The sequence below is a fragment of the Canis lupus genome, chromosome 19 (assembly GCF_048164855.1).
Source record: "Canis lupus baileyi chromosome 19, mCanLup2.hap1, whole genome shotgun sequence".
NCBI classification, from domain to species: domain Eukaryota; kingdom Metazoa; phylum Chordata; class Mammalia; order Carnivora; family Canidae; genus Canis; species Canis lupus.
Genome location: NC_132856.1, coordinates 17,473,669 through 17,490,889, shown reverse-complemented (window position 1 = coordinate 17,490,889; position 17,221 = coordinate 17,473,669). Strand labels below are relative to the sequence as shown.

Here is a 17,221-nt window from a genome sequence, read left to right as displayed (position 1 = left end):
TTTTCTTTCTTTCTTTCTTTCTTTTTTTTTTTTTTTTAAGAGGGAAGGGCAGTTGGGCAGAGGGAGAAGGAGAGAAAGAATCTTAAGAAGGCTCTTTGCCCAGCACAGAGCCCAACATGGTGCTCTGTCCCACAACCCTGAGATCATGACCTAAGCCAACCAAGAGTTGGTCACTTAACTGATTGAGCCATAAGGTGCCCCAGAATTTTCTAATTTTCAAAGAATGGTTTCTAAATTAGTCTCTTACCAGGTAAACTGAGTTAATAGGGCTTTATCTCAAATAATTTCCTACAAGTACCTTTATGTTCAATACTTTATTTTCTAAGTATAACAGATAAGAATAAACTGCCCCATCTCAAATCAATGAATTCAATAATTTTCAATTATTAAAAGATAATTGAATCATCGAACATATTTTTCAAGGGCCACCAGGTCCCCCTGAGGATGTAAGAGTGGAACACATTTCCAGTACTACTTCTCAACTAAGCTGGAGACCAGGCTCAGATAATAATAGTCCCATTCAAATATTTACTGTTCAAGCTCGGACACCGTTTTCAGTGGGTTGGCAGGCTGTTTCAACTGGTAAGTGACACCAGTGTTTTCAGATGCTTTTTCTAAAACAGATTTTTGTTCGATTGATTGATTGTTGTTAAGTAGTGATAGTTTTGATGCCTGAAGTGCCACTCCCTTTTTAGTTCCAGAAATTCTCAATGGCAAGACGTACAATGCAACAGTGATTGGTTTGAGTCCTTGGGTGGAATATGAATTTCGCGTCGTTGCTGGAAATAGCATTGGGATTGGAGAACCAAGTAAAGCATCAGAATTGTTAAGAACCAAAGCATCAGGTAAGAAATTATTCTAAATTCATGGAAGACTTTTTACCATGTAGTTCTTAAAGAAAACAAGTAAGAAGTATTTTTATGGGTCTTGTTTGGGGCCCCAAATCAGAGGCAGGAAACCATCAGCTTTCATTTTAACATTTGTATGTACACAAAGCAAGGAGTATTTTCTCCTAAATATAAGTTCAATAAGAGATGATTATAACTAAGCAGACATGTCAAAAATAAGAGTTTTTCAGAATCTGTCCTCTCATCTCATCTATTTTCTAGCCAAACTCCAACAGAGAATCTGTAGATTTGTACATGCAAATGAGTTACTGCTTGTTTCATTAAATGTTGTAGCCAAGAATTAATTGAGACTCTGTAGGTGCAATCAGCCACACATTTCCATCTATTTCTCAACTCTGACCTAGTTGCAGCTTCATTGAGCAATAGTATAAATCCTTTCCCATGCAAATGAGGAAAATCCTAAGCTCATTTAACAGAAGCACTAATTGAGCATCAGTTGGTTCACTGAACAGCAAAATACAAGTGGAACCTGGCTCAGAAATCACCTCTTCTTAAGTTTTTTTCAATGGATCCTCTTTGTTCCACTCCTAAATTTTACATCCAGGGTAACATTTGATCTGCTTGCTGTGTGCAGCTGACAAAGTTCACATTCTTATTCAGTCATATAAATGAGGGATCACTCTGTTGTCACTGGCTTAGTTTAACAAGCACAAAGTACTTCAATTAAGTGTGTACAACTGTCAGATGTCAATAAGGCTTTTTTCATATTAAAGATAATATAAGTATTTTTATTGTAGGATTGGGACAGAAAAACATTTTTGACAGTAAGATCTTAAATTAGATCATCATAGAAGTTTAGAGTTGAGAGGAGAGTCCTTCATTTTACAGAAGAGGAAAAGGAAAACCAGGATCTTAGCTGACTATTTCAGAAAGAGTCAGAATTTGAACTCAGACCTTCAGGCTGTGCACCAGCATTTTTCCATAACTATGGGTCTTAACCTAGATGAGCAAGAAATTGGCATAAGGAAATGTGTAAATATAAAAGTCTCCAGTCCTTACCATAGATTGGCTGGATGAAAATCTCCAAGGGTGGCCTATGTCTCACTCTTACCATGAGTTTTATGTCATTTTGTACAGCTGATTCAGATCATGGTAGCTTTGGGCAGGGTTGACTCTAACTATAAAGTTTTACATAAAGCTTGTGCACTACCTTCTAATAAGCTCCGACAGTCTTGTTTCAATAGCATGGTATGACTTGGTGTTCATAATATAATTACCCTGAATTTCCAAATGATACTGAAGTGTGTCCTTTTTTTGTGTGTGTAGCTTCTTAAAGATGCTTCTCAATACGGTTTTAGGTTTAGTATGTTTCATTTGAAAAATAGAAATTAGAAAATAGGGTATAGGTACAAGGCAATCTTTTAAATATATTGTGAAGTTCAAAGTAGTGACAAAGGGCAACTTTGAATATGAAAATGGATAATGTCTGATAGGTGCTATTATTAAAAAGAAGAATTAGACTATTATATCACTGTGTTGTTTATAAAGTTAAACATCTGTAACAAATGGCAGTAAATAAAATAAGTAGTCTAGATTTGTCTGAATGGTCTTCACAGTGAAAGAAAATTTTGAAATGGGCAATGAAATAGTATGTATTTTAATTCCTGCCCTCCAGTCAGCAAAAATAACCAGGTACTTCCACCCCCCCACCTCTAGATCTTGATAAAAAATGGCCAAATATAGATAATTACATGTACTTCAACCTTTAAAAATATATCATGCAGATATATCCATTATCACAGTTTTAGGATGCATCTGCCATTATTTCATGAAAAGGATTACATTTTAGCACTTCCACGTATATGAAGTCAAACCCCATTCTGATTACATACTACAAGACCCACACATATAACTGTCATCAATTTTGTAATTTACCTCAAACTACTTATTATTCGTTATATGAGTCCTCACAAGGGTATACATGATGGGCATAATTGTTTTCTAATTCAAATGATCAGTGTCTAGAATGTTCTCCCACAGAGCCTTAGAGTCCTAGAATTAAACGGAGAAAATACTCTCTATCACATCCTTGACAGGAGGCCATCCTCTTAACTGGCAAGTGAAAAGTCAGAGGAAGAGTCCTTCCTGTTCTGTACTGGGAGATGTGAGATTCAAACACAGAGTTACAATAACAAGGATTTATGTACTTACGTATTTTTAAGAATGCATTTTTAAATGTTAAGCCATCTTGACTAAAAAAAAATCATTTTAGTTTGTTTATTACAAAAAAGAATTAATTAATATACTGCCTCAGTAACTTGTTTACAGCACAACTGTATAATTAGGCACTAAATCAGCGGTGTCACTGTTACCATCTGAATGGAACATCATTTTGCCAATTAGCAGATGATGCATAATAATGTCAAATACATGATGTTACTCGATTTTTAATTAATTTTGGAGCCAGGGTGCTCATGGATCAAACACAACTGTGTCCTCTCTCTTAGAAATTTGGATATGTGTAAACATAATTTATGTTCATTAAAAATGCAAGACTCTCACAATGTGCAGCATGAGATTTTGAAAGGTGAAATCTAAAAACAAAATTCTTCCTGATGAAGATGTACTTTAATAATCGCTGTCCCACGTTTCTCTTGGTTGCTTCCAGTCCCTGTTGTGGCACCAACAAACATCAATGGAGGTGGTGGAAGTCGGTCGGAACTCGTCATTACATGGGAGGTAATTTTCTATCCAACTCAGTTATTTTGAAAGAAAAGATTTAGCTGGCCAGGAAGAAACTGAAAAACAAAAAGATATATTTGATTACTACTGAGAATATATAAAAATACATGGTATGACAGACTCCTGATGATGAACTACCTAGAGAAGGTATTAGAGACGTATTTCTACTAAAGTGAGAGAGTATAACTAACTCAACATAGTTCTCTCCTAAATATAAGAACAATTTTAAGGTCTCTACTTAAGGTCTGTCAGTAGCATTTCAATTGCTACTTGATGGACTAGACATTTTTTGTGTTTTTTACCTCTGGAACTACTCTCTTGCACACAAGTTAGACGCAGCAGAGTGCAGGTGGAAATGATTATTTTTTCTATCACTGTTCTTTAAACACTTCCCTGCATCCAGATAAAAACTTGGGCAGGTGGCATAGCTTTTATAGTTATTATTCTTACAAATTAAATATAGGCTCATTCTTACACTTATTGAAAATTTCAGCCTGGTTTGTTCCATAAACTTTAGACTTTCCTTCATCTTAATGTTTCTTGTTTCTAGTAGCTTGGGCTTGCCTCAGCATAGGGATTCCACAGTATGAAAGTGGATGGAGAGTCAATTCTCTACCTAGTCTCCATTCTGCTGTTGAATCTCTCCTTCCCTACTCACTATGTTACCTCTTGCTCCTCCAAGGTTGTAGTGAGTTTGGATTGAGAAGAGAAGAAGAGTACTGAAAAGGTCCTGATTGCTGGTACATTTGTAATTTGACTTTGATGTACTCCAGAAGTGGCAAATGGCCAGACACTGTTATTTTTTTTTTAATTAAGTTCTAATTAAGTTCTAAGTTTTAATTTAAGTTCTTAATTTTAATTTCAGTATAGCTAACATAAAGTGTTATATTAGTTGCAGGTGTACAATGTAGTGATTTATAAATTCTGTCCATTGCCCAGTGCTTATCATGATAAGTGTGCTCTTTAATCCCCTTCACCTGTTTCACACGTCCCTCTATCTACCACCCCTCTAGTAACCATCAGATGCTGTCATTTTATAGGATAGTTTGGTATCTTTGGTTGGGGGTAGGACATCCAGGAGATCCCTCACTGGAGACTTCTAGTTACAATACCTTGATGCAAGCCCAACTGGCTGCTGAAAAGTCTCCTCAGTTCCTGGGGTCTGGTGGTCCATGTCCAGTCCCTTCTGGTGGAGGTTGTCTTTCTCTTCTAGATGGTCTTTTGGATAGAGTCCCTTTCAAAGCTACTCATGGATAGGTCCAGCCTCTCTCTTCACTCTGCTACCAGGTATTGTCCAGGTTTCTCTCTCCTTTAGAAGTTCCTGAGGCATTTGTCAATTAAAAGAACCTATGTGTCCCAAATTCTAGAGAGCACATACCGAGTGGTTCTTTGTGAGTCCTTTTTACTTGGTTAGGCAAAGGATAAGAAGTGGCCCCTTTGCTTTCCCTTGGTAGGGGGGTAAAAGTGCATAGCTTTTTCTACAACTCTCTTAGAAGAAACATTTTCCTATTATTCTCTCTCTAAAGAAACAAATGCTCCTTTGATATATCTTTGTCATAGAGGATAGGCTAAATTTTGCCTATAAAGGGTTCGATGTCTCTCTTTGGAATGCAAATCATGTCATACCCTTGTTGTCAGCTTCGAGCCTCAGCAGTAACCGATAAAAGAACCCTGCCCTATTTCATTCCCTGTGTACATGTTTTTGACATTTTGATAATAACTTTCATACTCCCAAAACATCCACTTCCTTGGACATTTAATATTACACCTAAGAGTGTGATGGCCATGGATGTTTTAATTAAAAATCATCATAGCTGACATGTACAGGGGGTTCTCATTGGGAGACAGGGTGATTTTATCCCTCAGTAAACATTTTACAGTGTCTGAGGACGTTTGATTGTCACAACTAAGTTGGGAGAGAGTTGTGTTTGGGCAGAGGTCAGAATGCTGCTAAACACCCTACAGTGCACAGGACAGCCACCCTCCCCAGGCCCCCACACACAGAAGGGAATTATCTAGCCCAAAATGTCAATAGTGCTGAAGTTTAGAAACACTGTTGTTGAATAAGAGTAATTTATTGTATCTATAAATTATTTTGCAGTAGTAAAAGGTCCATTTTATTCCTTACAAAATTCCATTAAAGGTAGAAAGAGTGGTAGTAATAGTAAACACTTTTTATCTGTGAGTAAACTGGGGCACAGAGATGTTGTTTTTCAAAGTTGTAAATGACAGAGCCAGAAACCAGCCAGAAACTTTAGCTACTCTAAACGTTGTCCTTTCTTTGGGACATCTAGTTTCACGTAGACATTGTGAACCCAGCACAGTGCCTGGAATGTGGCATGGGTGGGTAAGAAACTCTTAGAGGCCTGAAGGGAAAGGGGACTACACTTGCAGAGCACTTACAGGGCTTCTCTGCTACAGTGGGCATTTCATGTCATTCTGTCCTCACAGCAATACTAAAAAGTGGGGAATGCCACTTTCAGATAAGAAAACAGAGGTTTAGGGCAGCCCCAGGTGCCTCAGTGGTTTAGCGCCACCTTCAGCCCAGGGCCTGATCCTGAAGACCCAGGATCGAGTCCCACATTGGGCTCCCTGCATGGAACCTGCTTCTCCCTCTGCCTGTGTCTCTGCCTCTCTCTTTCTCTGTGTGTGTGTCTCTCGTGAATGAATAAATAAAATCTTAAAAAAAAAAAAAAAAGAAAATAGAGGTTTAGAAATGTGATATGAGGGGGCTCCTGGATGACTCAGTCAGTTAAGTGTCCACCTCTTGATTTCAGCTCAGGTCATGATCTCAGGATTATAGAATTGAGCCTAGCTTTGAGCTCCATGCTCAGCAGGGATCTGAGATTCTCTCTCTCACTCTCCCTTTACCCCTCCCCACTGCACACACTCTCTCTCTCTCAAATAAATAAATAAATCTTAAAAAAAAAAGAAAGAGAGAAATGTGATATGGGTAGTGGGCAGTGGAGCATTTTTTGAACACAGGGCTCTCACTCCATGCTCTTTTACTTTGTCCTAAATTAGAACTCCACTTATCCCTACATGAGATGTCATGGTTAGTGTGGGCAAGAGTCCCTGTATATCTGCCTTAAGCAGTAAGTTAATCAAATTATTCCTGTCCTCTAAACACATTTCCCACAAAAACAGTGACTCCTACAAAAGCCTGCAAGAGATTTGCTTTAGTGTGATGGTAAGTAGGTTAGACTTCAGTATACTTTCAAGGCCAAATAAGCATTTCATCATAGTGTAAAACAAATTTTGCCTGACTTCATGCATTATGTTTTCCTCCTCTAAGGTCAGAAATTACTCAAGGTTAACTAATTGTTTTTGTGCATTCAATATGTGAGAGGAATGTAAAATTTCGTGTTTTCTATTCGTAATGGAGAGGATATAAGTTCAAATATGTGTGTGGTATGTGTGTGTGTGTGTGTGTGTGTGTGTATGTGTGTGTGTATTTCCATGTATTTCCATCATGGAAAATACTTTTCTTTAAAGCGCGTTTCATCAAAACAAACTTGGCCTGCTCCCTGTTTTCATAGACAATTTCCCCTACCACCATACCCATCCTCTCAGGTGTAATGTGTTGCTGCTTTCATGCTGTTACAAGAGACCATATGCCTCCCACTGCTTAAAATAGTTACTATCTGCCTTTCTACAGAAAAAGTTTGTTGGCCTCTATTTTTTAAAAAAAGTTAAGTCAAAGTCCTTTGTGTGTTTTTTCTTGGGGTATCAGATATATAGATACTTGCAAAAACTACATTAGTGGATGCAGTTTCCCATTTATCATTTACATTTGGTATCATGTATGTGCAATTACTGAGCCAAATGCTTCTGATGTCCAAACTTCTTTAAGGAATAGGTTATGTATATTTAGAAGACAACACATACATTAGTTCAAGTCACTAGAAGGCATCTAGCAACTCCTTAAATTCAATGAAGAAAAGCAACCCTGTTCCAAGGAGTCAGGGTGCAAAAATAAGATTTAAAAAGGTCTGAATGTTCAGAGTTCGACAGGACAGTCTTAATCCAGCATGGAAGAAGGTCAGGTAAGGTACCACTCTAACTTGGCTGACCTTTGTTTTGAAAAAGAAATTGAGAGTGGAGAGACCATTCTAGGCCAAAGTCACCACTATTATAGATGAAATAGTACATGATGGGCTTTCAAAACTAATGCACAACTAATGACCATTCTAAATTCAGTGAGAATCCACCATTATGGTTTATAAGTGATAGCTTTACTGGTCATCCCAGATTGCTGCTCAGGTAAATACACCTTGGTATAATCTGCCTGAAATAAACATCCTCCTTGTGTTTTCTCCCATACCACAGTAATTTTGTGTTTATTTATTTGGTTTGGTTTGTTTTATTTCCAGCAACCTAGACAAGATATCTAACTTTTGGAATGTAGTTAATGCCAATTCCTTTTTAAGGGTATCTTTATTTACATCCTATCATAATTTATCCTCCCAGGTGCTCTCAGGTTTGAAATGCTTGTGGTAAATATGCATTATAAAATGTGACTACAAGGTTAGGAATATACGATAAAGTACTATAGAATAAGAGATAAACACCTATACTGGGAGTTGATATACATATATCTCTCTCTCACACAATTTCCCAACCCTGCCATCGTCATCAAACGCATCCACATATTGTAGATAAATGAAGAGTTGTGGCTATGTTTGTTATATCCAAAACCAGGCTGCAGACAAGATTTGGATCTTAGGCCATAGTTTGCTACCCTTGGTCTAGACTAAAGATTCTGTTCTTAGTCTTTACAACTTTAATAGATTTTACTACCAGAAGAATTTCTGAATTTCTTTATTCTACTGAACACCTCCTTTGCTTAAAGAAGGAAACTTTCATCCTGACTATCTTAAACAGCTATATATATTTTTTCCATAATTTTCCCCTCTGCCCATTTGGGAAGAATAAAATGAAGACCCTAAATAAGTATTTTCACTCCCCCCTTTCTAAATTGCACATGTTAGACTCAGATCTTTCTTGAGGAAACATCATGAGAAACTGATTGTACTTGACTAACATAAACCAGCTCACTTTCTCAGATGAGCTAAATATTTTGATTAAATCTAAGATTAGAGAAATATCAAAAACCAAATACTCTAGCAGAGAGGTAAGTTCTCACAAATCTCTTCCACTCCACTAAAAATGAACTGTTTTAATTCTAATCTCCCTGTGAAGTGCTAAAATAAGGACACATTTTCTTTCCCTAGAGTTTTGGACCTATATTTTCCTTCCTTTTTTCACTTTCTGTATTTGTTAGACTGTTCCACACGCCAAGAAACAGAGCCAGCTCAGGTCATCTCAGTTAATGGGGATTTATTTTAAAGCTATGTGGGAGGTAATGAGGATGAAAAGAAGTCTCAATAACCAAGCAGGCAGGTCAAATGAAGAACTGGAACATCGTTCATCACTGTTCAGAGCATGGTAGTCCTAGCCTGCTGCCAGCCACTCTGGGAATCCAGCTCCTGCTCCAATAGCCCCTCATGCTTACACCTTTTTCTACCTGTTTCCTCTACTTACAACTTACAACTTCTACAACTCCATTGTTTCTTCTCTGAGGTATAGCTTCCATTTTCTCTTAGCTTCTACCACTTCATTGTCCCTACTATATTCATTGTATGTTTTCTACTTATTGCTTACTCTAAGTGTAACCAGAACTGTCCCCACCTATGATTCATATTCAAACTCTGTAGAGGAGAGAAACTGCTGGGGTCTGGCTGTCACTATAGAACATGAAGGTTTGGCACCAAGACACCTCATAGTTAGTGATGAAGATGGGGCCATTGATTCTTGTGCCCATTACTGCGTAATCAGATGTGGTTCAAGTCTCAGGATAATTTGATACATGAATGGATATGTATGGGTAAGGAAAACCTCAGAAAAGGAGTTATAGGCATGTGGGACTCAAGCATTAATGTCCTATTAGGAATAAATTTTCATGTGTTTTCTTTATGTGACTATTTATAATACGTAATATCTGTAGAGCTCTGGGGACCTTATATCTATTTTGTAATTTTAATAATAATAATAAGTTTAGGTTTTAAATGAATTTTATACAATTTGGTCTCTGTGGGAATAAACAGGTTTGTTTTGTTTTAAAGATTTATTTATTTATTTATTTATTCATGAGATACAGAGAGGGAAGCAGAGACACAGGCAGAGGGAGAAGCAAGCTCCATGCAGGGAGCCTGATGTGGGACTTGATCCTGGGTCTCCAGGATCATGCCCTGGGATGAAGGCAGGAGCTAAACTGCTGAGCCACCCAGGAATCCCCTGGGTTTTTTTTGTTTGTTTGTTTGTTTTTGTTTTTGTTTTTTTAACGTCAGGAACCTCTCTGTCTCTCATGAATAAATGAATAAAATCTTTAAAACAGATAAAAATAAATAAAAATGTCAGGAAAAGTTCATGCTGATGTTACTACTAATGAAGATATATGTTTAAAAATACTGGGAGGTCTTTTATGCTTTTGTGTTTGAGTAATACTCTATATGTCTTAAAGCAAGTATTATTACATAATAAATTATCTGTTATCTCATAAGAATTTGTTGAAAATTTTATGGAAAGAAAACATAGGTAGCCTTGAAACAGTTAATAGTTAATTTTGTGCTGAGTTTAAAAATTCATACCCAAATTACATTTTAACTTATAAAATCTTGCAGTCTTCTAAACCATTTTTATTACATTATATTATTGCAACTTAATGAATAATCATGGAAAGAGATACAAACATGTAAAACCTGTTTTACATTTCCATTTAAATTTTTCATTTATTTATCTGAATATCTTTAATAGGGATCATTTTCCTAATTGGCATTCCAAATGAAAGTATTATTATTTTTTTCAATGTTTCATTAAGCAAGGTTAATATCCATGTTTGTCTATACAAAAGAAATGTCAAATAATCAATAAAAATTATAATAGCTCTATAAAATATTTTTGTAAATACTCAGTGATTGATCACTTCTGCCCAAGTCAATTCCAGAAGAACTACAAAATGGAGAGGAATTTGGATACATCATCATGTTGCGGCCAGTTGGCTCAACATCCTGGACCAAGAAAAGAGTACCATCTGTAGAATCATCAAGGTTTGTTTACAGAAATGAAAGCATCACCCCTCTCTCTCCCTTTGAAGTCAAAGTGGGTGTATATAATAATGAAGGAGAAGGATCTCTGAGTACCGTGTCCATTGTCTACTCTGGGGAAGATGGTAAGTTGTGGTCAGACCTGAGATGGTTGTACTTGGGCATGTATGCATATTTTGCATTTATTTTCCATGAAGCACTCTGCTAAAGTTAATTGTGTCTTCTGTTGAATGACAGAACCTCAACTGGCCCCAGGGGGAACTTCTGTCCAGAGTTTTTCTGCTTCAGAAATGGAGGTTTCGTGGAATGCTATTGCCTGGAATAGAAACACTGGAAGAGTGCTGGGCTATGAGGTAATCCAAATTAATTTCACTCTCCCTTGTGAATGTGCCAGCTAACCACACAACAATTCTTGTTCAGCAGCTCTATACTACTAACCTAGTTCTTAGCATATAACATTGTAGGTCTACAGCTATTGAGGGAAGTGAGCAAAGGGGATCTTTCTAGGTGATCTTAAGCAAGTAAACTAGCAAATGGTAGCCATTTTTAAGGTTACTGAGTGATTATCTTATTTATGTTTCAAATCACCATCATATTTGTTTCTTAGGCAATAATAAATTTCTAATCCTCAATGATCTTAAACCATGGAGGAATTTTACTGGGAAAGCTGTCTTTGATTTAGAACATGACTTGAATGATGTAGTCATCTTGGAAAAGGCAATTGATAAGAAAAAAGCCTAGATTCTCCTTAATCAGTCCTTTATAGTCTATGTAGAATGAAGCAAATCACTTCCATGCCTTAATTCTCACAAAGTCAAGTGATGAGACTTACTCATACTTATTATTCTTTAACTTGTAAATTCAGTGATTCCCCAAATGGATAATACATTTCTTTTGTTTTGGAATTAGAATAAAGGTACATTTATAAACTTTTTAATTTTGCCTTGTACTGTTTTTATTTTTTTATTTTTTATAATTAATTTATTTTTTATTGGTGTTCAATTTCCCAACATACAGAATAACACCCAGTGCTCATCCCATCAAGTGCCCCCCTCAGTGCCCGTCACCCATTCACCCCCACCCCCCCCTCCCCTTCCACCACCCCTAGTTCATTTCCCAGAGTTAGGAGTCTTTATGTTCTGTCTCCCTTTCTGACATTTCCCACACACTTCTTCTCCCTTCCCTTATATTCCCTTTCACTATTATTTATATTCCCCAAATGAATGAGAACATATGTTTGTCCTTCTCCGATTGACTTACTTCACTCAGCATAATACCCTCCAGTTCCATCCACGTTGAAGCAACTGGTGGGTATTTGTCATTTCTAATGGCTGAGTAATATTCCATTGTATACATAAACCACATCTTCTTTATCCATTCATCTTTCGATGGACACCGAGGCTCCTTCCACAGCTTGGCTATTGTGGACATTGCTGCTGGAAACATCGGGGTGCAGGTGTCCTGGCGTTTCATTACATCTGTATCTTTGGGGTAAATCCCCAACAGTGCAATTTCTGGGTCGTAGGGCAGGTCTATTTTTAACTCTTTGAGGAACCTCCACACAGTTTTCCAGAGTGGCTGCACCAGTTCACATTCCCACCAACAGTGTAAGAGGGTTCCCTTTTCTCCACATCCTCTCCAACATTTTGGTTTCCTGCCTTGTTAATTTTCCCCATTCTCACTGGGATGAGGTGGTATCTCATTGTGGTTTTGATTTGTATTTCCCTGATGGCAAGTGATGCGGAGCATTTTCTCATGTGCATGTTGGCCATGTCTATGTCTTCCTCTGTGAGATTTCTGTTCATCTCTTTTGCCCATTTCATGATTGGATTGTTTGTTTCTTTGGTGTTGAGTTTAAGAAGTTCTTTATAGATCTTGGAAACTAGCCCTTTATCTGATACATCATTTGCAAATATCTTCTCCCATTCTGTAGGTTGTCTTTTAGTTTTGTTGACTGTATCCTTTGCTGTGCAAAAGCTTCTTATCTTGATGAAGTCCCAATAGTTCATTTTTGCTTTTGTTTCCTTTGCCTTTGTGGATGTATCTTGTAAGAAGTTACTGTGGCTGAGTTCAAAAAGGTGTTGCCTGTGTTCTCCTCTAGGATTTTGATGGAGTCTTGTCTCACATTTAGATCTTTCATCCATTTTGAGTTGTTTTTAATGCAACTTCTGGAACAAGCAGAAAGTCCTATTCATATGCTAGATCTCTCTTGCTACTCTAATCCTGAAATGCCTTGCCTAATATCTGAATCCTACTTATTTCTGAGATCTCATCTCTAGTCTCCTCTTCTCTTGGAATCCTTCTCTAATCACTCCCTAATGTTGTCTTTCTTCAAATTCCCAGAGCTTCCCCCTCTCCCCATATCATTTCTTTGGAATGCATCCTCTGTTTTTTGTTCTCCTAGATATTCCTACTGCTTAACTAGATTATAAGGGAATCCTAGGCAGGCACCAAATTCATTCTCTTTTGTCTTTTTCTATGTGCCTAAATCAGTACTAATATGTAGGAAGAGCTTGATTTAAGTTGAATTATTAATTAACCTGTCATTCAAAAAACTCTGGAAGAAATGTTAAGAGCAAAACATCATAACCAAAGTCCTTGATTGCTAATATGAATCTTGTTTTGGTCCAAGCTATTATATATCCTTTGTAAAGCTGATAACCTTTGGATAGCTCATGAAATACTTTACTTTGATATTCTTTTTTTTTCTTTAAAGATTTTATTTATTTATTTTGTTTGAGGGTGGGAGAGGCAGAGGGAGAGGGACAGAGAGAATCCCAAGCAGATGCCACACTGAGTGCAGAGCCCAACATGGGGCTTGATCTCATGACCCTGAGATCACAATTCAAGCTGAAATTAAGTGTCCAATGCTCAACCAACTGGTCTACCAAGTGCCCCACTTTATTTTGGTATTCTAAAAAAATCTCTTAGGTTCTCTAATTTCCATTGTAAATTTGTCTTTTAAAATTTCCTCCCTATAAATATAAGACTTTGATTATTTTGTTGTTGTTGTTGTTGTATAACCATTATAATTTAAAAATATTCTTCTATTTCTGTTCTTGTTTTCTTCGCATACCCTACCATGACTGATAGTTGCTGGAAAATAATGAATTATATGTTCTTTGTTTTCAATGATCAGGTATTATACTGGACAGATGACTCTAAAGAATCAATGATTGGGAAAATTAGAGTCAGTGGCAATGTCACAACCAAAAACATAACAGGACTGAAAGCCAATACCATCTACTTTGCTTCCGTGAGAGCTTACAACAGTGCTGGAGCTGGGCCCTCAAGCCCCCCAGTCAATGTCACCACCAAAAAGTCTCGTAAGTATACATCCCACAGCAAGGACCAAGATTCACCTATAAATAGAAACATATTTGCTCAATCTCCATTTTATTTCTCCCACCTTATCATCTCACCAATTGCTTTGTTTGGTTAGTTTGTCCTTTAAATATGGACAATTGTTGAAACTTTCTGGTAAAAATTCAAAGAAACCATTTTGATCTTTTTGAAATTCCAAAAAGAAAATATCCTGAGTATATAGATGAAAGACAGAAGAGTGTAATGTTTAAAAGCATAGGCTCTGTTGTCCTCACCCAACCTGACTTTAAAACCTGACCTCTAGCCTTGGATTGTTGGGTGGCTATTTAAACTTTCAGGGTCTCAATATCCTCTCCAGGAAAATGAGAGAAAAATAGTACCTATTTCCTCACAGGGCTCTCTTCAAGAATGAAAGACATAAAGAAAGTATCTTGTTCATCCTTTAGACTGTACTCTGAGGTGATCCTAGCACTGCCAGATGTCTAGATCTTTATTTCTAGAATAGCTTATCACTGCAGTGTACTTGGAAGTCCCTCAAATTTAAGAATTAACTCTTATGTTTCTTTTTAACTCCCTTAATTGTCAGCCAGCTGTCTTTCACATAGGCAAAGCCTACTGAATAAAGAATGAATCTTGGATTTTTGCTGTATTTGTCCTATGAGTGAGAGTAGTATCAACCAAATATTCTGTAATATGAAACACAGTGATCAAATATGATGTAGTAATGACTGCTTTATGTACTTTTTATGATTGTATAATATTTGTATATTACTTACATGTTGTAGATGAACATAAATTATTTGTGTTCACAGGTTTCTAAAAATATATTCTTTGGTCTCTGAAACCTTATGAAAAAAAGGATTCAAATATAGTTGCTAAATTTTGAGAAACAATTCAAACATTATATAGTTCAAATATAGTTGTTGAATTTTGAGGAAGACTAAGAAATAGATACACAGGAAAAGTATAGCTTGCTTTTAAATGCAGTTTTCTTTTCTCTCGTGTATTGAAAAAGAATAGGTGGTTGAACATAGTTTGAAAATCAAGTGATACAAAGTTTTTTCTATATATATTTGTCCCATCCAAAAAAGAACTTCTAAATCATCTCAGTTATTAAACTTTTGATTATAGAATACATAACCCATTTGTGTCCACATCACCAACTATAGCCCTGTGTTCTAATTCTAAATGAATCACTGACTCATGACCTGAAACAGGACAAGACATTCCATTTTTCTTCTTTAATTTTCTTCTCTGCCAAGTGAAAATTCTATCTGCCCTGACTCCTTTCCCAATCATTGGTGAGGCACAAATGAGGTGCTGATTATAGGAGCACCTTGGAAAATATAAAGTACTATGAAACTGCTAAGAAAGAAACAAACAAATGAACAAAAAGCCTCTGGGATCAGTCCATTTCAGGAGCAGAGTATGTGCAACCAACAATTCTTAATCCAGCTCTCTTCCAATCCCCCCAGTTTGAAAGAAATTGGGTCATGACCGATTCTCAAGAACTGACTGGCTAGAGATGTAGTTCTGTTCCTTTTCCTGTTTTATCCTATGCTGATCAAATCAATGAAACCATTGCCATATGAATTATTTGCTTCTGGAGTCCTTCTGGAGTCTAGCCTCTTCCAGCTAATCTAAAAATCTGGATGGAAATTTCTAGTCATTCAGTGATTTTAAGGGTGTCCTGCCATTTCTTTCTGGCTGATTGAGGAATGACAAATGCACAGAAACTCTTGTGTGTAATTCAGTTTCTATTTCAGGCAAAATCAAGGGTGATTAGAAATGTGTCAAGATAGTATTAACTTGTATATATGTACATCTTCTCTATCCATTCACCTATTGATGGACATCCTGGCTCTTCCCACAGTTTGGCTATTGTGGACATTACTGCTGTGAACATTGGGGTGCAGGTGCCCCTTTGGATCACTACATTTGTATCTTTGGGGTAAATACCTGGTGGTACAGTTGCTGGATCATAGGATATATCTATTTTTTAACTTTTTGAGAAAACTCCATACCATTTCCACAGTGGCTATACCAGCTTGAATTCCCAGCAACAATGTAGGAGGGTTCCCCTTTCTCCATATCCTTGCAGACATTTGCTGATGCCTGTCTTGTTTATTTTAGCCATTCTGCCTTGTGTAAGGTGGTATCTCAGGATGGGGTAATTTGGTAATGAGCAAGGGGGGCGCGTAGTGTGGTGAACACTGGGTGTTATACACAACTAATAAATTACTTAACACTAAATCTGAAACAAGTATGTACTATATGTTGGCTAACTGGATTTAAATTAAAAATATGGAAAAAAAGATAGTATTTTTAAAAACCTCACAGATTTGTATTGTAATTAATGGACAGACATGATGGTGTGGTTGTTGAGGCAATGCTTAAGTCAGGTCAAATTATATGTATTCCTATTGACCAGCTTAAGATAGACAGAGACCTGAATATTAAACTATTTGAAAAAGATTGTATGTATCTTTAAAAACTTTTAAAAAATGATTTTTTTCTGCAACCTGAATTTGCTAGTTTGATCGTCCATACAACTTGAATCAATCATGTATTAGTTTATGCTTACCTCATTTTTGACATGGTGATCTCAAGTTTGTTCAGTTGACCTACTTTAAGTACTTGATACTTTAAGTGGGCATAACTGAAATTTGAAATAAATGCCAAGAAGATTATTGGTGGGGTTTTTTTTTTTTGAGTGTTAACACACGATCATCTTCATCAAAGAATGTGGAACATATCCTTTGAAAACAGTTTGATTAACAAGAAGCAATCTCCCCAAGATGTAATGCTAGAATATATCTGCTGAGAGAAAAGTGAGATGAGATTCATAAAATTTAAAATGAAGTTTAGTGTTTTTAAGCATTCATCTTCTCTCTTGATTAAATCAAGCAAATAAAAACCTTGTAATTCCTAATTTTTTAATGGCAATATTGTTTCAGTATTTCTTGAATTTGGCTTTCATCAGTCTATATGAGTGTTGTGATCAAAATAGCCAATAAGAACTTGAGAATAAGAAGTTCTACAAGTTTCTCATCTCATCATATTTGAATACAAATTAAACCTCTAATTTCATTCTGTAATATTCTAAATTATTGACATTTTGAAAATGGGATACAAACTGTTGTGGATTCCTATTGTTGCAGCTTAGATTTCCACAACTTAGGGCTTTAAGGCAATATGAAT

The 17,221-nt window shown here is 36.5% G+C and overlaps 1 protein-coding gene across 1 annotated transcript in view; it reads left to right on the top strand.

The window, feature by feature from the left end:
* Window positions 1-17,221, top strand: part of CNTN6 (contactin 6) — a 271,711-nt gene that overhangs the window by 245,205 nt on the left and 9,285 nt on the right. Inside the window, exons 15-20 of the mRNA XM_072785346.1 lie at window positions 424-582; window positions 696-845; window positions 3,517-3,587; window positions 10,587-10,821; window positions 10,934-11,049; window positions 13,836-14,022. Of these exons, the coding sequence (XP_072641447.1) occupies window positions 424-582; window positions 696-845; window positions 3,517-3,587; window positions 10,587-10,821; window positions 10,934-11,049; window positions 13,836-14,022 (918 nt within the window). The remainder of the gene's footprint in view (window positions 1-423; window positions 583-695; window positions 846-3,516; window positions 3,588-10,586; window positions 10,822-10,933; window positions 11,050-13,835; window positions 14,023-17,221) is intronic.